Source organism: Diospyros lotus, chromosome 1, assembly GCF_014633365.1.
Source record: "Diospyros lotus cultivar Yz01 chromosome 1, ASM1463336v1, whole genome shotgun sequence".
Classification (NCBI taxonomy): domain Eukaryota; kingdom Viridiplantae; phylum Streptophyta; class Magnoliopsida; order Ericales; family Ebenaceae; genus Diospyros; species Diospyros lotus.
Window position 1 is genome coordinate 42,391,855 of NC_068338.1, and position 21,067 is coordinate 42,412,921.

Genomic DNA, 21,067 nt, shown 5'->3' on the forward strand with positions numbered 1-21,067 from the left:
AGATAATTATATTGGTTATCACAATATTTATGGCTAGTTGCCCTATATTATTTTTACACTAACCGGTGTTGTACAGCCCATATTTCACGAGAAAACATAGTTTTCCACTTGGTCTTGTAAAAGAGAAGAGGAAAAGAAAACATTTTCATGCATAGATTTAATGAACAAGTACAATGCTTTAAATATCCTGGCTAATGTCTTGCAGTCATATCAGTATCCTGTTACTTTGTCCTTTTTCAAATTTGGGCAACGCTTGTGGCATGCCTCTTATCTCAGATAGGCCATATGTTTCTTTTGCTTTCTATTATATTTTTTGTTCACTCATGTAATCCCGTCATTTTTTGTGATCTGGTTGCTATTATTTGAAAACAATTATCCTGATTCATTTTGTATTTCATGATCAAATATTGCATATTTCTCAAAAGTTGTATTTACAACATAGGCTAGTTCATGTGATGGCCTGGGAGGCAGCATTAATGTGCTCATCTTGTATGAAATATTGGACTTTGTTTTCTACTTAGAGCTCCGAGGGTAAAGATTTGGTAGTGATTTCCTCTCGCACTTAATGAGGCTGCTGGTTGCTGAGACAAGAAGATCTCTTTAGCATATTTAACAGGCCCATTTTGTTGTGTCCTGGTTTTGTTTGGGATGGGTTTATGCCATTAGGGAATGTTCTGTTTGAGGTGTCTTGTTTTATGTAGATATGTCATCTGTATCCATGTCTGCATATGGATTCTTTCTTGGATGAAGGACTCAAAAATAGGTCATCCGTGTTTCTTTTGTAATGAGAAATTTGATCATGTTTTGATTATCTGTAACTTGCCCAAAATGGCAGGAGCCTGTTGCACTTGATTCCTCTTTTTTCTTGTTTTCTTTTCTCTGTATTTTGTTCCTTTAAAATTGTACAGTTGGCTTTTCCAGTTTCCATGGGACTCTGTGTGGGTTCTCTGACGATGTCTCATTTAGTTTTTGTTTTGTTGAATTATATTTTGATAATGTCTACTACTCTGGTAGGGTATATATATTATGAGATATGGCCCTTCAACTGTCTCCTCCACTCCTCTATTTCTTTAAACTTATTTCTGACCATTTCTTTTATTATTCTTGATGATATAGTATTTGAAAGAAAAAATATGGAGGATACTTCCCCAATTGCAAAAGATGTTACTGAGGTAAGTTAGTCATCTGATGAAGATTCTCTTTAGTTCCATGTTTCCTTGATGTGTCAAGTCACTTTAGCCTCCCACCATCTTTGATCTGCACCTGATAGGAAAAACCCCAATGGTATATCTCAACAACATTGTTGATGGTTGTGTAGCTCGAATTGCAGCCAAGTTGGAGATGATGGAACCATGCTCTAGTGTGAAAGACAGGTAGTCATATTTCTTCATGTTTTCTCTGTTAATTTAGTAATTTGCGTAGAAACTTGCAGTGTTGACTGTTGATGTGCTGATAATGTTGAAACTTATATTTTCTGCACTATGCTATGCTATAACGTGCCTTTTATTTTCCGGCATGTAGGATTGGATATAGTATGATCAAAGATGCAGAAGAGAAGGGCCTGATTACCCCTGGGAAGGTTAACTGAATTCCTCGTAACAAATTTTTGTTTTTGTCCCATGTTATAAATTTTTCATCAATATAATAACAACATATCCAGCCTTTATCCCACTATGTGGGGTCGGCTACATGAATTCTAGACTTCCATGTATTTTTATCTTTTATCATATATTCATTGAGATCCATACACTTCATATCAAACTTTAATGTCTCCCTCAAAATTTTCTTAGGTCTGCTTCTACCTTTTTTTTGATTAATTATTCTATTTCATCAACTTTCCTCACAGGAGCTTCTCTTGATCTCCTTCTCACATGACCAAACCATCTTAGTCTAATCTCTCTCATCTTCTCCTCTATTGGCACTACTCCAATAGAGGAGACAACAATATATCATTCTTTTAATCTATTATGTGGGCTCAACTATATGAATTCTAACTTGCCAATGATTACTAGTTATGTCCATGTGTTTTATAAGATTCTTATAACTCTTATCATACTTAATTGTCTCGCACCAAGGTTTTTTTGATTTTCCTCTTACCTCTTTTGCTAAATACTTATTTCATTCCATTCACTTTCTTCTCTAGAACGTCTATTAGTCTTTTTCCCACATGTTTAAATTATCTTAATTGTGTATCACACACAAATATAAAATAATATTTTCTCTTCTATATTTGAATAAGGCCCAGTAGAAATTTAATGTATATGTTATTGTGTTTTTCTTGTTCAAATCAAAGTTCTGTATTCTTTTAACTGATATATATATTTTTTTTGGGTGCTGATTGTGCAAAAATAATGCTGGCTTAAGACGGTTCTCATTGAGGCTACCAGTGGCAATACTGGCATTGGTTTGGCGTTCATTGCAGCTACTAAGGGCTACAAGCTTATTCTAGTCATGCCATCTTCTTATAGCCTCGAGAGAAGGATTATTCTCCGAGCTTTTGGTGCAGAGTTGTATCTTACAGATATAGCTAAGGGTATTGCTGGGGTTTTCCAAAAGGCTCAAGAGATACTAGAAAGGACACCTAACGGTTATTATCTACATCAATTTGAAAATCCTGCCAACCCAAAGGTACTCCCCTGATCAATACTTTTTATAATATGCATACCTCTAAAAAAAATCTTGTAACTTGGGTGTTACTAACCACTTGTCCCAAAAGGTAAAGCTAGTTGAAGATGTGCCCTACAATGTAAGTCAGTCACCTAAGACATCCCCTTCATTTGCAACCCAGTGTTACATGTGGCGTAAAGTGAGAGTCAGAACAGAACCAAGTTGCATCAATTCAAACATAAAAGAGCTGCCTGAAAATTAGAATTAATGGAACTAGCACAAATAGTCAAACTTTATATTGGAACCCAAGATATGATTGCAGCTTAGATCATCAATTTCCCAAAACCCGAACCTGTAACACATGAGCCTAGCAATTTGTATATCAAGTTATATGACCACATATAAATGGTAAGAAAAATTTGCTCATTCTTTTTGATTCTGCAGATTCACTATGAAACCACTGGACCAGAGATTTGGAAGGGCTCTGAAGAGAAAGTTGATGCCTTAGTTGCTGGAATAGGGACTGGGGGCACTGTCACTGGTGCAGGGCAGTTCCTGAAGCAGAAAAATCCAAATATAAAGGTTTTTCTCCCCCTGAATCACCGAGAGAGAGAGAGAGAGAGATATTTCTTCTTTTACATGCTCTTTTTGTTGTGTTTTTAGGTCTATGGTGTTGAACCAACTGAAAGCCCTGTACTAAATGGAGGAAAACCTGGTAAGTGATATGTTATGTGCATTACTGAATTTTATTACTTTTGATGGTCGTGTGATTATTATGGAACTATTTTTTCTGAGGAACATATTGGTTCACTCTACCCAGGTTTACTAGCTATTTTAAGTTTGATTTGTCAGAAATCAGTTTTTTATAGCATATCGCAGTAGTCACATAACCAATAAGACATTAAAGAAAATTAATTGTATAGAAGTGCTATGTGAGGCCAATTTGCTTTCACACGTGTGAATGAATGGCATGCCATTTTTGTAAAGAGACATTTGCTTCATGTTCAAGGTCCACACAAGATACAAGGAATAGGTGCTGGTATGATCCAGCACCCCGCCCGGATATCCCAACCATTCGATCTATTCGAATGAAAGAGCTTACGTAGAGAAGGAGAGAAATAAACATAAGACAAAAATACCCTAGTATGCATACATATGAAAATACATTCGATTCCCCCTTGCACTGCCACCTCACCTTAACAAACAAACAAACAAAGTAACTAATTAGACCAAGTCTACTGCAAATATCATTGATTCCCCTTCTCACCACTGACATAGCTTAGCATTAAATCCTCCAGTCTTTTATCAGCTTCTAGGTCATCCACATTAAGAGCTTCCTCTATAGTTTGAGCCTGATTCTGAGCCGTCTCAGCTTTCTCAGTAGAAATGCATGGAATACTTGATCACATCCTCCAAAGAAGTTACATTCACTTGTTGTGATGCTATACAATACTGAATCAGACCAGACTCGGCATATCTGCCCCTTCGCATGTCCACACAAAGCTCTATATATATGCCTGAACATAACATTCTCATTTGTCTTATGTCGTCCTTTATGCCTCTTGTTTTTGTCCCACATTGATCAACTCAAAATTTCAAATAAATAAACATGAAAGCTAAACCAGATTTTGCACATAAATATTGTTAAGTAGAAGAACTAGAGTTCAGCTAGCACTGTGAAAAACCGGCTAAATCCAGGCACTAACTTATGATGGAAATGCATTGCCATATTCACAGGGACGATTAAGAGTTGGTGGAGCCTAGGCCACAATTAGCTTGGTAGCCTTTTAAAAAATAATAAAAATTATTAAAGTTTTATTTTTCTTATTTTTTGAAATGTAAAATTCGTTGCACGGAAACGAAAACGGGAAACGCGAAAACGAAAATGCGGAAACGGTATTTTTTAAAAAAGTTAGGAAACGGAAACGCGGTGTAAACTGTAATTTTTAAAAATATAGGGGTGTATGTGAAATTAAATTATAATTTAAATTTAATTGCATATAATTTATATAATATAATTTAATTAACAGTTATTTAAATAATATAAATTTAAATTATATAAATAATATAAATAATGTATAAACAGAATCACTGATGCAATTTTTATAAATTTAAATTATATAAATATTATAAATTGCATCAGTGGTTAATTTAAATTAAATATTATTTATATAATAGCATCGGTAGTTGCTGTTAGTTTAAATAATTAAATTATATAAATAATATTAAATTTATAATTTATATACTATAAATAATGTAAACCCTAAATTGCATCGGTGGTTGCTGTTAATGGCTACCGCCGCCGCTACCCTATCTTGCTGCTCGCTCTCAATGGCCGATTGCCGCCGCTTCAATCGTCTTTGCCACAGTCGCCGCCTCTCTTGCCGTCGACGCGTCTCTTGCCCTCACCCTCACCCTCACCGTCGATCTCGCCTTTCACAGTCAACGCGTCTTTGCCATCGTCGCTGCCTCTCTCGCCATCGACGAGTTTTTTGCCGTCACCCTCGCTTTCGATCTCGCCTCTCTCACAGTTGACGCATCTCTGCTACCATCGCTCGCCTCTCTCGCCATCGACGACTCTCTTACCCTCACCCTCGCCTTCGATCTCGCCTCTCTCACAGTCGACATGTCTCTGCCACCGTCGCTCGCTTCTCACCCTTATCATCGACCGCCGTCCGCCATCGTACACTCCATCTCTCACCTCACTGTTAACCGTCGTCGCACATTACATATCTCACCTCGCCTCTCGGTGACCTTTCTCGTTGCAGGTGACTGGTCGCTGGAAACGCATTTCCTGCGGGAGACGCGTTTCCAACATGTTTCTGTAAATTGCGAAACTCCCCCCGAAACGTTTCGCAATTTACAGAAACGACCCAAACACGGTTTTGGGCTGTCTTCGCGTTTCCAAAACGCGAAACGGTTCGAAAACGGCGAAACGGCTCGTCCGTGCTTCGTAGGTAAAATCATTAATTAAAATTTTGTATTCTAGTTTAGAAAGTAATTTTTTTTAATTGATAATATAACTAAATTACTTAATTTTTCTTATAACATAGTTGAACTTAAATAAGATTTTATTAATTTTAATTTTAATTTTTTTTTTTTACTGAAACTACAATATAATAATGATTTATAATATTTTATAAACTATCTATGTATTTAAAAAAATATCTTTTTTTATATAAAGTTTAGTATCTCAAGTGAACGAATAAAAAAATTATTATTAATAGTCATCATCCCAAGAGCTGAAAGTATGGGTGAGATACTTTCACATCCTCCCAAAAACTATTCAATCTTACACTCCCCACAAAGATATAGAGAGCCTACTTTATTACAGCCAACAAGGAAATTAAATAGAACCTCTCACCATTGTGATCAATACAACCAAGAAAATAATAAGATACTGACATCATTTGAGTAATGATAAAAATTCTCACACTTGTCTGCAAAAGGTGAAGTCCCTCACTTTAAGGGCCCCACACATTGTCCCGCGTACATGAGAGGGGTTAATCACGGTACACGGTGACACACCAAGTAGGAGATACAGTGCATAGTGCCCACAAGGAGCCACTCCCATAGGAAGATAAAATTCCTACACTGCGACTGCCATAACTCAAACCTGCATTCTTGTCTGTAATCTGTTACTTAACTGCCATTCGTGCTACGTCCGTGGGGGCTAAAAAAAAAAAAAAAAAAAATTCTCACATTTGTTGAGAGTTTCTAGTGTTTTTTCTTTAAAAATAAAATAGAAGATAATTGAAAAGAATAAGAGAGCAGCTCATAAAAACAATAAATGATATAAAGGAAGAATAAGTGAGAAATAAAGTAATACTAGGGTTATTCCAAAAGCATGAAAAAGCCAAGCAAAGGACAACACAATGCGTGAAGCAACCAGATCAGAGTCTTCCTTCCTAAGCACAACTGAGAGCCTCTCAAGGACATTCATATACTTGAGACCTGTAAGCACCGACCACAAGAACTATACGAGGCTTAGTTATTGACTCAAGAATGGAACTTTCCAAAATAAGAACAATGGAACTTTCCAAAATAAGAACATCTCTCCGTAATCGGTTACAAGACTTTTTATAAATATGAAGTTAAAAAGTCTTGGGACATAAATTGAGCGATTGGATAAATAATATGTAAATGAGTTGCGAATTCAATCTTTGCTCTACCCTGCGCAAGGGTCAAAGACTCAACTTGTGATTTATCTTCCTTATCGTAATAAAGAGCACAAGCATTGGAGATTGTGTAAGAATATCATCATCCCAATATGAAATCATAAACCTAAATAATACCATGGTAAATTAATTTAAAAAAATAAAAAAATTCCTATTTTTAAAAGCATGGAAGAGCTAATCATACATTCTCTTTGTTATGGCAAAACATGGCTTAATTATAGCTCAAAGTCAAATCAAGAATTTAGGAATTATTGTCTTCGGGTCAAGCTATCGGATTAGTAAGGTTGTGTTCTCTTTACTGTTTTCAAGTCATTTTTAATTTTTAATTTTTTAAAATAATGAAAATGCGTTCTCTTTGCTGTTTTTAAAAATGTATTTTTGAAAATAAAAAAAATTGTAAAAAAAACTCAAAACAACAAAAAATTATTTTGAGTGTTTTCATTTAAAATAAACTCAAAACTTAAAACATATTTATTTATTCATATTTTATTATTGTAATGGAAAAAATATTATAAAATTCATTAACTTTAAAATGTATATATATTTTTAATAATATATTAACATTAAATATTTATAACTTACTTAATAATCAAATTTATTAAATAAAATATCATTAAAAAAATATTTTCAAAATTTCAGAGAGAACACGTTTTCTAATTTTCTGTTTTGAAAAATAATTTTTCAAAATGACAAAAAGAACGCGTTTTCAATTTTCTAAAAACAGACTACCAAAATAGAAAACTGAAAATAAATTCAAAACTCAAAATTGAAAATTAAAGAGAACGCAGTCTAATATGTCGGTATCAATTTGGTGGGTTGTGAATTCGATTCTTGTTCTATTCAAGGGTCAAAGAGTCAACTTACGATTTACCATCTCTGGCGTAATCGAAAACACGAATACCAAAAATTTAGAAATTATCAACCAGGCAATAGGAAGCTTTTCCAACAAATCATACAAGCCTGGAAGAATTTTAGGAGATGTTTTTAGGGACAAGACAACCTAAGCACCCCGTCATAAGAAGTAGCCAATATGAGAAGGAGTGAAACAACCAAATTATAATAAAATAAAAGAGGTTTAAGATATAAGAATACAGTCTACACTCAAGCCACAAACTCCCATTTTCTTAGCAATGCTATTATGGCAAAGGTATATAATATCCTTCACAAATATAATCGTTTGCGGCACATGCAATTCTATACTATAGTGATGGATTAATTAAACGATGAGATAGTTAATGAGTGTGAAGAAAGATGGGTAATTAGCATTACTGTACGTGTGATAGCTTATAAGCGGTAAAACCGGTAAGCCAAACACGCTCTTCATCTCTCTTTCTTCCTCTTAAGAGTTCACTCCGACAATAAGGCCATGGTACTCTGATCCTACTCCAGGGCCACAATTCGATACTTACAGCGGGAGAGAGACGGCTTTCATGGCGGTCTTGGGGTCGGATCTGCGCGCTCTGTCCACCGAAGCCCGCCGGAGGTACCCCGCCGTCAAAGACGGAGCCGAACACGCTATACTTAAGGTCAGGCCTCCGTTTTTATACGACATCAACCGCTTTTTAGTGATCAATTTTTGTGTTTTGTCAATTGCATTGAGTTTCACTTGCACATATTGTTTTTAGTCCATGGAATCTGGTCTAGACCAAGGGTTTTGAACTCTTAATTTTTGATCCATCAGGAGGTTTTCGCTTTAGTGGTGGTCGTTGATGCTCTTTTTGATTGCTTAGGTAGTGAAACCTGTTGTGTTTATAGTGTGTGAGTGTAAGTGTGTGTGAGAGGGTGGTTGTCCTACATTGATTGCGTAAAGAGATGGGATTGGATGTTTATACTCCACCTTCCCACTTGGGGTTGGGCCCTAAGGGGCACCCAGATTTTGTGAGCGGACTAACCCTTTGGGCCTCACGCGTCGTCCGTCCGGCGGGTCGGGTCGGGTCAATATACATATATATCCTTTTATATAAAGAAAATTAAAAATAAATTGTTTTCTTTTATTTTTAATTTTAGTTTTGCTTCTTCTAGAAGCAGTTCTGGGTTTCCGAAGCGACTGCTGCTTCATCTTCCCCAAGCGATCGGCATTGAAGCCAGCGTTCAATGCAAGCTTTTAGTTCAAACTCTCTTTGGTGTCCCGATGCAGCCTATAAAAGGCTAATCGCGCCTCGTTCTTGAATCATTGAGTTTAGAGTGCTTCTTCCTCCTCTCAAGTATCGTTTGTCACAGAGAGCGGGTTCCTTGAGTTCTGCCAGATTTGAACGGTCATGGTCGTCGTCCGTCGAAGTTGACCGTTGTAACGTACGTTGACAGTCGCCGTAGCCTGCCAGTGACCGGAGCATGGCGCATCTGTCTTTAGGCTAGCGCTCCTAAGCGTGCCTCGGTCGATTTGTTGGTGGCTTCCTGTTTTTGCTGCGTGTGTCTCTGCCATCGTTCCCGTCACTAAGAACCGGGTTTGGATTTCTATTACTCCTTCCTTGTTGCCACTCATTTGGAGTATATTGCTGTGAGTATCTTGTGTTCATTATACACTATAATTGGGAACTTCGTATAGACTACGTTGTTGCTAGTGGGTTTGGGAATTTGGTAATTCCGATCTAAATATTGTTTGCCATTATTGCTGTTGTGTCAACGTGCTGCATACATTTTGTGTTGCTGTTCTTACAATCTGAAGACAGATATTAAAAGGAAAGTAGTCTAAAATTTCCTAAGTGAATATGGCTGCCCCTAACACCAACATCCCTACGGCCACTGCATCGGCCTCTACTGCTATTCCGACCGCTGTCGTTGGACTAGTCGTTACCAAACCAGCAACTCATGTTGAGAAGCCATAGTAGTTCAATGGGGAGGATTTTAAGAGATGACAACAAAAGATGGTCTTTTATCTGACCAATCTAAACTTGACACATATCCTGAAGGAAGCATGTCCAGTCACCCCAGAGAATCCAACTGCGGAGGAAGTTGCTGCTAAGGAAGCGTGGATGCATACGGATTTTTTGTGCTGGAACTATATACTAAGTGCCTTAGCGGACTCATTATACAACGTATACTGTACTGCCTACCCGACAACCAAGGAACTGTGGGATGCCCTGGATAAGAAGTACAAACTGGAGATTGCTGGTACTAAGAAATTTCTCGTGGGAAAATTTCTTGACTACAAGATGGTTGATTCCAAGTTGGTGGTCAACTAGTTGGAAGAGTTGCAAGTGCTCTTTAGTGATTTGTTGAGTGAGGGACTGTTCATAAATGAACCATTCCAAGTTGCCGCTGTGATCGAGAAGTTACCACCTTCGTGGAAAGACTTCAAGAACTATTTCAAGCACAAGCGGAAAGAGCTGTCCATGGAGGATCTAGCTGTTAGACTCCGGATTGAAGAGGACAACCGGAAGAGAGATAAAGCTCCTCTCAGGCTGGAAGCAAGGGTTAACGTGGTTGAAGCTTCAAAACCTCAGCCTAAGAAACAACAAGGCAAGAAGAAGAACGTGAACATGGGTCCCAAAAATAAAACCTTCACCAAGCGCATCCAAGGGAGCTGCTGGGTGTGCGGCAAGACGGGTCATAGGGCCATTGACTGCCGTCACAAGAAGGGACAGAGCTCTAGCAACAACCAGCGCAAGAACAGTCAGGCCATAATGATGGAAGAAGATGTCGACCTGATTGCGGTTGTCACAGATATCTGCATGGTGTCGAATGCCAAGGGCTGGTGGATAGATAATGGGGCTACTAAGCACATCTGCAGTGACAGGGCTTTGTTTGCCTCATATGAAAATGCTGACGGCTCTGAGAAGTTGTACATGGGGAATGCTTCTGCATCTCCTGTGATCGGAAAAGGCAAGGTCCTACTGAAGTGGACCTCTGGGAAGATACTCACCCTCAATGACGTGTGCCACGTGCCGGAAATCCGGAAGAACTTGGTGTCTGGAACCCTGCTGAATAAGAATGAGTTCAAGCTTGTATTTGAGTTGGACAAGTTCACTCTAACTAAGGGGGGTATGTATGTGGGACGGGGTTATTTACTTGATGGTATGTTCAAGCTTAATGTACTAGCCCAGGTTCCCAAAAATAATGGGAATAAGAACAAGGCTTTCGCTTATTTTGTTGAATTGTGTGATGTGTGGCATTCTCGGTTAGGTCACGTCAATTATCGTTCTCTCCAAAGAATGGTAAATTTAGGACTGTTGCCTAACTTCAGTGTTGACAAATGACACAAATGTGAAGTTTGTGTTGAGTCAAAATTCACAAGGAAACCCTTTCCATCTGTGGAGAGAAACAGTGAGTTACTTGATTTAATTCACAGTGATCTATGTGACATGAAAAGTACTCCTACTAGTGGTGAGAAGAAGTACTTTGTCACATTTATAGATGATTGTAGCAAATACTGCTATGTGTATCTATTATACAGTAAAGATTGAGACCTTAGATATCTTTAAGACATATAAGGCAAAAGTTGAAAATCAACTTGGGAAGAAAGTGAAGGTGCTGAGATCAGATAGAGGTGGTGAGTATGAATCAACGTTTCACTCTGAGTTCTGTGAGATTAATGGCATAATCCATCAAACCACAGCACCGTATACACTACAACAAAACGGTGTAGCTGAAAGGACAAACCGAATGTTGAAGGACATGGTTAATTGCATGCTCAACAGTTCAGGTTTACCCCACAACTTATGGGGGGAGGTTTTGCTGACAACAAACTTATTGTTGAATAGAATTCCACATAAGAAGACAGACAAGTCTCCTTATGAAGTGTGGAATGAAAAGCAACCCTCGTACAAAATTCTGAAAGTGTGGGGGTGTTTGGCTAAGGTGCAAGTTCGTTTTCCGAAGAGGGTCAAACTTGGACCAAAGATGATAGATTGTGTCTTTATTGGCCATGCCCTGCATAGTGCGGCCTATAGGTTCTTGGTGATAAAATCAGAAATTCCTGATATTAATAATAACACCATAATGGAATCTATAGAAGTAGAGTTCTTTGAGAACATATTTCCATTTAAGGGAGAGAGTCCCGGCAACAGTGGATCCAAGAGGAAGTGGGAGGCGAGCTCTTCTGAGGGTCAAGTTGGTTCAGAGATCGAGGTTGAACCTAGAAGGAGCAAAAGAGCTAAGAAAACTACTTCATTTGGACCAGATTTCCTAACCTTTATGGTTCAGGATGAGCCTCAAACTTTTAATGAGGTTATGACATCTTCTGATGCTCCATATTGGAAGGAAGCTGTAAACAGTGAGATGGAGTCCATTATGCAGAATCAGACGTGGGTATTGGTCAACTTACCTCCGGGAAGTAAGACAATTGGTTGCAAATGGATATTTAAGAAGAAACTGAAGGTTGACGGCACTATTGATAAATACAAGGCCCGATTAGTAGCTAAGTCAAAAGGAAGGGCAAGACTTCTTCGATACCTATTCTCCAGTAACGAGAATCACATCTATAAGGGTGTTGATTGCGATTGCAGCATTACATAATTTGAAAGTTCACCAAATGGATGTAAAGACTGCATTTTTGTATGGAGATTTAGAGGAAGAAGTGTATATGGAACAACCCGAAGGGTTTGTTGTAAAGGGACATGAAAAGAAAGTATGCAAACTTATAAAGTCTCTTTATGGACTAAAACAAGCACCAAAGCAATGGCATGAGAAATTTGATCACACTATGCTTGCAAATGGGTTTAAGATAAATGAGTGTGATAAATGTGTTTATGTTAAAACCATAAGTCACAAGTGTGTCATTGTGTGCTTATATGTGGATGATATGCTGATAATGGGCACTAATAGAAGTGTCATAGAATCCACAAAAAGGATGCTAAATTCCAACTTTGACATGAAAGACATTGGTCTTACTGATGTCATTCTTGGAATTCGGATAACAAAGAATGCCGAAGGGTATGTTCTTTCTCAATCACATTATATCGAGAAAGTGTTGCGCAGATTTGGTCATTTTGAGAGTAAGCCCGCGGTTACCCCATTTGATCTAAATTCTAAACTAAAGAAGAACAATGATGAAGGTGTATCTCCACTGGAGTATGTTAGGGTCATCGGAAGTTTAATGTACATCATGAATTGTACAAGACTCGATGTTGCCTACTCGGTAGGTAGGTTGGCAAGATACATGAGCAATCCTGGGCGTGACCATTGGGATGCCCTGGTTAGAGTACTCAGGTATCTGAAATACACATTTGAGTATGGATTGCATTACACAAGGTATCCATCTATTCTGGAAGGATTTAGTGATGCTAATTGGATCACTGATAGCATGGAGACTAAGTCAACCAGTGGATACGTGTTTACCCTAGGTGAAGCCGCTGTGTCGTGGAAGTCTTCTAAACAGACGTGCATAGCGCGGTCTACTATGGAGTTCGAGTTTATCGCTCTGGATAAAGCAGGTGAAGAAGCTGAATGGCTTCGAAATTTTCTTGAAGACGTTCCACTATGGCCTAAGCCTGTAAGTGCCATATGTGTCTATTGTGACAATTTAGCTACTTCTATGCGAGCTAAAAATAGTGTCTACAATGGGAAGTCGAGACACATAAGGCGCAGGCATAATTCTATAAGGCAGCTGCTCACCAATGGAATAATTTCCATTGATTATGTGAAGTCGAAGGAACATTTGACAGATCCTTTGACGAAAGGAGTGATGAGGAACCAAGTCACCTCTATGTCGAAAGGAATGGGGTTAAAGCCTGTGAAATGAATTACCCGGTGGTAACCTAACCCAGTTGACTGGAGATCTCAAGATCTAGGTTAAATAGGCAAACTGGCTGGGATAACTCAATAGTCTACACACTAAGGGTGTGTATTATGTTGATGGCACATGTAATATTGGTGTCTAGTTATAAGAAGAGTATTAACAGAGTGCTCTTAATCAATTATTACCTATGTGAGAGTAGAAGTGGGTCGCTTCTATGAGAACTATTCTAAAGGTTTGGGTTCTCTAGAGCTTTCATGAATTCAGGTTTCTGTCCAGGACCAAAATGGACACAATCGTATAGAACTTGAAGGTGTAAGACGAGTTGTGTGTGATATCTGTTGTCTTGACTTACCACTAGGAGGGTAGTTCAAGAGCTAATGCTTACTACTTCTTCGGTAAGTTCGACATATACTCGCTAAAGGGAGGTTCAAGTCCAAAAGACACCTTGCCTGGTGCATAACTTGTTGTTTGCTCTTTGTGGCGTCGTGTCGGTCTGTTGGGTTAGCACACTTACACTCATGTGGGGGATTGTTGTGTTTATAGTGTGTGAGTGTAAATGTGTGTGTGAGGGTGGTTGTCCCACATTGGTTGTGTAAAGAGATGGGAGTGGGTATTTATACTCCACCTTTCCACTTGGGGTTGGGCTCTAAGGGGCACCCAGATTTTGTGAGCGGGCGAACCCCTTGGGCCTCACGCGCCGCCGTCCATCCAGACGGGCGGGTCAATATACATATATATCTTTTTATATAAAGAAAATTAAAAACAAATTGTTTTCTTTTATTTTTAATTTTATTTTTGCTTCTTCTGGAAGTAGTTTTGGGTTCCGAAGCGGCTTCTATTAACTCCGTTGCTGCTTCGTCTTCCCCAAGGGACGGGCATTGAAGCCAGCGTTCAATGCAAGCTTTTAGTTCGAAGTCTCTTCGGTGTCCCGACACAGCCTATAAAAGGCTGATCGCGCCTCGTTCTTGAATCATCGAGTTCAGAGTGCTTCTTCCTCCTCTCAAGTATCGTTTGTCACAGAGAGCGGGTTCCTTGAGTTTTGCCAGATCCGAACGGTTGTGGTCGTCATCCGTCGGAGTTGACCGTTGTAACCTGCGTTGACAGTGGCCGTAGCCTGCCAATGACTGGAGCAAGGCGCATCTGTCTTCAGGCCAGCGCTCCTAAGCGTGCCTCGGTCGATTTGTTGGTGGCTTCCTGTTTTTGCTGCGTGTGTGTCTCTGCCGTCGTTCCCGTCACTAAGAACCGGGTTTGGATTTCTATTACTCCTTCCTTGTTGCCACTCATTTGGAGTATATTGCTGTGAGTATCTTGCGTTCATTATACACTGTAATTGGGAACTTCGTATAGACTACGTTGCTGCTAGTGGGTTTGGGAATTTGGTAATTCCGGTCTAAATATTGTTTGCCATTATTGCTGTTGTGTCAATGTGCTGCATACATTTTGTGTTGCTGTTCTTACAAAACCAATTTATTAGTTTTTGGACGAATATCTATTCACTTTTTTTCCTCAGTGCCTAGCCTAAGTAATCACGAGAATTAAATTTAGCTTCAAATCTTCCACTTTATGTTCTTTTGTTGTCCCAAAAAAATATGTAGTTCCAATCATAAACATAATGGAGAGAACAGAAAATGGGCGATAATTCAAGTGTCTGTCAAGGTTTTTTTATTTAGTGAACGCTGTTGAGTCAATTTTTTTTTTCATCATTTTCTTCTCAATTAATTGGGGTTAAAGTTGTCCGTTCCTTTCATAGTATTCTTGTTTATAGCAATGATAGTGCAAGATGTGCAAATTGGTTAAATTTAGGCCATGGCAGCTGGCATTGTTGCAGTTGCGCTGGCAAGATCTCATTGAAATTTATTCTTGATTTGATGGCACATTGCAGCTTCGATCATTTTCAAGCCCTAGTGAAATTGCACAGAACAAGGATATACTACGGATTTTTCTGATAGCTTGTGATGTTAAAGCCGTGAAGCTGAGTGTTATTGGACTTTCTTGCCTGCAGAAGCTCATATCTCATGATGCAGTTGCTCCTTCAGCTTTGGGGGAGATACTTGCCACCTTGAAAGAGGTATTTCAAATATCAATTTTCTATGGCTAAGATGTTGCTAAGAATGCAATGACCAGGATTTTTTATGATTTGATGCGGGCAAAAATTTTTGACATCCTAAGGGCCTAGTGTTTTATAATATAGGTGTTCATGATTTATTTCTAATAAAAGTGAAGAAAGTTTGGATATTTTGTTGAATAATGTTTTTCAATTAAACAATGAAATTTCTTCGACTTTCTATTAGTTAAAAAAGGTACTATGTTAAAGTTCATCTAATAGAATATAAACTTATCGTACAATCTGCTGTAAACTATTTTTAATCATGCTGGCATATGCTTGAATTCCTAGAACTGCTGAAGAAAAAGAGCTAAGCGTCCATTCCCTCTTCCCATTCAGGAGAGAATGAACGGTATACTGGTTTGGCCCCATATCATGGGCCTCTTAGCTGATTGGATATGTCTATTAACTTGCCATTGCTTAGGTGGCAACAGAAAACTGTTTATTTTCTGAGCGCATTAGATCAAGATACCTCTAGATAATATCTAATTAGTTACGGGGGTCTTTCTAACCATTCTTGTTTCCAGTTACCATTTTGAGTGGAGTTTGGTGCATCTGCAATCCAATATTATTTTTTGTTTCTAGTCACGGGTTTCAAGTTGTGGAAACAGCTTTTTGCACAAAACCGACCCTCCCTCACCCTTGCAAGCAGGGAGCCTCATGCATTGGGGGATGCCCTTCAGTCAAGAAAATGCTACATGTATAGTAATGCTGAGGAAAGAGAATAATTTGCTAAACAATATTCAGTTCCATATAAGAGCTGACAATTGCTTGTCTATGGTGTTGACATTATCTCTGGGGTGGTCATTATATGTTTCTTAACAATGACATTTGCATCATTATTTCTGTCTCTGGCTGTTCTGTTCACGATGAATAGTTCAATTTGGTATTCAAAATCTTATATTGCATCTTCTTTTCCCCTTGTCAGCATGCTGAAATGGAAGATGAGACTGTTCAACTCAAGACCTTACAGACCATATTGATAATATTTCAGTCATGCTTACTACCTGAAAATGAGGTGAGCATTGACCGACCATATACATATATGATGTATCCATCTGAGTTTGAGCTAGATGTGCTCATATAGGAGGCTTGAAAGTTTTGCTGGTTTATTTAAGGTGTAAATTAGCCCATGAGGCATTGAAAACCTCATCTAATATTCAATACCTCCAGCTAGATAACTACTGATCCCTGTACAATGGGTTTTTCTTCTGATACTTTTCCTTGCTTGTGATTGGTTTACCCAATGTCATTGGTTGAATTTTAGCGAAAACAGATCAAGGATTAATTTAAGACATAGGAGAAGAAATACCTCTTGCTTAAAAAATTTGACCTGGACAAGAAAGTTTCTGTTTGCACCAAGGCCCTTCTCACTCATTTGCTATTCCAACTCCAGAAAGGAGCAAGAGGAAAGGAGGGCCGGGGGGGTTTGAGCTACAGGATAATTTCTGACTTAATTGTTCTACAATTCTCAGGAAAATATGGCCCAGGGTCTTGGTACTAGCCTCCGGCTTCTTGAAAACAACAGATCCTCCGACAGTGAGAAAGTAAGTCCCCCTCTTTGCAAGCTTCAGTGTACCATTTAGGGTTTTTAGTGGATCCATTTTTTTGATAAACAAAGTGTGTTTTGGGCATGCAAGGGCAGCTTTGGGCTTTGAACATTGCATGTGAACATCTGGAGGATATACTTTTTGATTGCTTTGTATTCTCTTTGCTTTTAGGAGGTTGGTTGTTCAAGGAGGAATTTTTTCAATTAACTGACTGTAATGTTCTTGCTTAATTAATAGGTTCTGGGTTCTTATTGGGAAAAGAATAAAGTTTGGGTTAAAACTTTGTAGTAAGTATTATAACTCATTTTCACGTCGCTTTGTTTATCTTGGAAATTTGAACATTTTTGGTGATGTTCTATGAGAATGGACTAAAATTTATTTTAATACAAGTAAAGCTTATACAAAATATTATATAAGTACAGTAATCAAATAATTAAATGTCTTTGATGTCCGTGGATCTCTCGAGATAGAGGGTAGATATGGATAAATTTGAAGTGAATTCAATGCAATCCAACAATTATTGTTAAACAATTAATGTTATAATGCCAAGTACTTGCTTTGTATAATGTGCATAAGATGCCACTTATGTAGGGTTTAGAAAAATATCAAAATAACGATTGCAACAAAGTCAGTAGTTGTTATGGGTATTTCTCGAATCACTTCTTATGGTGCTGAACTCGACATAGTAGGTTGGCCCAATCTCTTGAAATCTAATAGGACCAGGGTCGAGCTAGTCAAAACAAGGCCATACGTCGTTGAAGCCCGAGCTCTGACCGTGAAACCAAGCAAGCTCCCAACGATGCTTCTAGGTTCTAGCTCACTAGCTTAACCAAGCAATGCTCCCAGCTCACATAATAACAAGACCGCTAAACAACTAGAGGCAAGGACCTACTTACTTTATCTGAGGCAAACTGGATCCTTGATAATATGGAACTCACTCCCAGTTTTATTGAATTGATAAGGACACTTTGTCCCTCACGATATTATCCTATTACTTTGGACCTTATGTAAATTGTAAACACCCCACACTATAAATAGGGGTCACAAAGCCAATGTAAATGAGATGAGCAATATTATATTGTTATTCTGCCGAAATTACCAGATAACAATCGTGGAGTAGTGTTATTCTGCCCGAATCACGTAAAAAATCTCTTGTGTACAATTGGTTGTTGGTGCCATTTGTTTCTTCTCCTTGCATTCGTGTCCATTCTTTCAGTGTGAGCTAACGAATCATAGTCGACCAATTTCGAACGTCGGCATTTTGGCGCTAAAGGAAGGGCCGCTTTGATCGATATCAATGGCAAGAGGAAGAAACATGAGAAGTTTTGAAGTAATGGTTAATCAACCTGAAGATCATGTTAGCCAACCGCCGGAAGTTCCGCCAGTTAGGGGTGCGATCTTAACCGCTGCAACTATCTCTGTTCCCCCATTAGCCAGAACCGCCATCGGCATCCCCTCGTGGGTTCCTTGCCCACCTGTGACCCCTATCTCCAGGATAGAGGCGATTCAGGCTTGACAACAACGTTAGGAAGCGCTGGAAAGTACTGTCATGCAGCTCGTATATGCAGTTAGGGCGTTGGCCCAAACGTAGGCCCAAACCACCCCAAGACAAATGGAGGTTGCACCACCCGGGGATGCCCCTCAGCCTCAGGGTGAAAGACCTGTTCCAGACGGAAGAGAAGTTAGAGGAACACCGCGATGGGCTAGATCAGTGCATTCCTCAAACTCTCGGACCCGAAGATCGGAGGAAAGGCGACCTCGGGGGGACAAATTGGAGGCGCGCCCCACAGGTTTGAGGTTGAGAATGAATCGTTATAAAGATCACCACGAAGAAGCACACGGAGGGAGTCGCCGACGTGGGGATCCGCACTAAGGAGAGAGCTCGGTCAAGGTCAGCCCGGGTCGCACCACATACTGCAACTCACTAGATCCTAGGAATAGGAGACGACCGATGTCGCGATATCACTATTCGCCAGAACAAGATAGCAGACGGGAGAGGCGATCTCCCACCGGACGATCTGTGGATCAAGACCCCACCGTGGGGGAGTTATTGTAGAGGGTTTGACAATTGGAATCGAGACATGGGGCTTATGATCGGAGGAAAGACCGTGGAGAGAGGACCCCGTTCTCCAGGAAAATCAAGCTGGAACCTCTCCTTCGCAGATTCAAGGTCCCCAACATCCCTCAGTACAATGGAGATGGCGACCCGTATGACCATCTGGATGCTTTCAACATTCAGATGGACTTGCAAACTTCAAGTTCGTTGGTAAAATGCCGAGTTTTCCTTGCGACGTTGGGAGACTTACCTCGGACCTAGCTAAGGAGTTTCCGTCCTCGCAGTATCTATAGTTGGGAAGAATGTCATAGGAAGTTTATTAGCCAATACAGATCGCTTAGGAGGTAGCTCGCCTCGTCGTGTCACCTCGCTATGGTGTTCTAGCGGTCCAATGAATCCTTGAAAGATTACATTGAAAGGTTCAGATATGAGGTCAATAATGTTGAGAACCCATCGGATGAGAGTATTTTGACTGCGATATCTGTAGGGCTTCGGAAAGATAGGAAGCTCTACGAGAGCATCTATAAGTCCCTCGTAAGGGACCTGGGTGAGTTCTATGAACGAGCTGCGAAGGAGATCAAATGGGAGGAAACTTTTGGCTCAAAGAGGCCAGCTAACCAAAAGGATGGAGCTGGAAGCACTAACCAGAGTAAGAAGAGGGGCAATGGTGACAATGAAAAATGGGGGCAAAGGCGAAGTCCTAATGATCAGGTCGCTAAGAAGGCAAAGAACGAGCAAAGGGGCGAGTGACCTCCACGCCAGGGTCGCTATGAGAACTACAGTATCCTATCTGACTCTCGAGAAAGGATCTTCGTTGCTGAGAAGAATAAGGAGGATTTTGGGAGTCTTAACCCCATACGGACTCCCAACAGATTCAGAAATAAAGACAAATTCTGTGTTTACCATAACAAGGTGGGACACAACACCTCCGAATGTTGGGTATTGAAGGACGCGATCAAGGAATTGATCAGGAGAGGTCGCTTGCGTGATTATATGGTATAACTGGGAGATCAACAATCCTAGCAGCCAGTTCAACTAGAGCCTCGTCAAGCTCCTGAGCAGGATCAGACACCTGTGGTAAGAACTATCTTCACTATGGTGGGCCTCATATCGCAGGAACTTCTAACAGGTCGCACAAACGTTATGTGTGGGAGGCCGATCACTTTTTGCTCACCAGGTATGGTGGGCAGGAGGCGCCGTCGAAGAAGGCCAGAGCGGCCCTAGATGACATCGTTTTCACAAAAGAAGACATCAAAGATGTGCATTGACCTCACAATGACACTTTTGTGGTTCGAGCTCGAATTGACAATGTTGAAGTGCGAAGGATTATGGTAGAGTCAGACAGCTCGATGAATGTGATGTACAAGAAATGCTTTAACTAGATGGGCCTGGGGTAAACCAGATGGTTGCGTCCCCAGAGTCGTTTTATGGTTTCACTGGAGATGCGGTAACTTCGGCAGGGCGTATTAGGCTCCCACTCACAGTTGGGGATTCAAATTGTCAGTTTACCGTGATGACGGATTTCTTGATCGACTGCCTCTCGGCATATAACGTCGTCATTGGGAGGCCGACAATGAACGATCTAAATATGATAGCCTCGATCAGAGCTCTGATAGTCAAATTCCCAACTCCGATTGTGATTGGGTGCGTAAGAGGCGAGCAATATTCAGCGAGACATTGCTACAAAGAGGCGTTAAAAATTGGGCTCAAAGGAAGGAAAGTCAATGTTGTCTCAAGAGAGGGGCCGCAAGTCATCATTGAAAGGGGTGTCAATCACGACCTGGATCCACGCGAGGTGGACTGTGACCGAGTTGCCGGCCCGGTAGGCTAGTTGGAAGATATTGTGGCTAGAGAGGTGTCTCAAGCTGGGTAAGGGCCTTGCCCCGGAGATAAAGA

The 21,067-nt window shown here is 39.8% G+C and overlaps 1 protein-coding gene across 48 annotated transcripts in view; it reads left to right on the plus strand.

The window, feature by feature from the left end:
- LOC127802068 (cysteine synthase-like) overlaps positions 1 to 21,067 on the plus strand; it is a 185,882-nt gene that overhangs the window by 33,947 nt on the left and 130,868 nt on the right. For 15 of the 48 annotated variants that reach the window (XM_052337864.1, XM_052337751.1, XM_052337862.1 and 12 more), the window contains exons 9-11: positions 8,175 to 8,311; positions 15,344 to 15,529; positions 16,494 to 16,583. In XM_052337864.1, the coding sequence (XP_052193824.1) occupies positions 8,175 to 8,311; positions 15,344 to 15,529; positions 16,494 to 16,583 (413 nt within the window). Of the gene's footprint in view, positions 1 to 1,116; positions 1,173 to 1,270; positions 1,374 to 1,521; positions 1,580 to 2,364; positions 2,629 to 3,051; positions 3,190 to 3,270; positions 3,323 to 8,174; positions 8,312 to 15,343; positions 15,530 to 16,493; positions 16,584 to 17,040; positions 17,113 to 21,067 lie in introns of those variants that run through there. The other 33 variants (XM_052337853.1, XM_052337800.1, XM_052337825.1 and 30 more) reach the window with 23 other exon arrangements.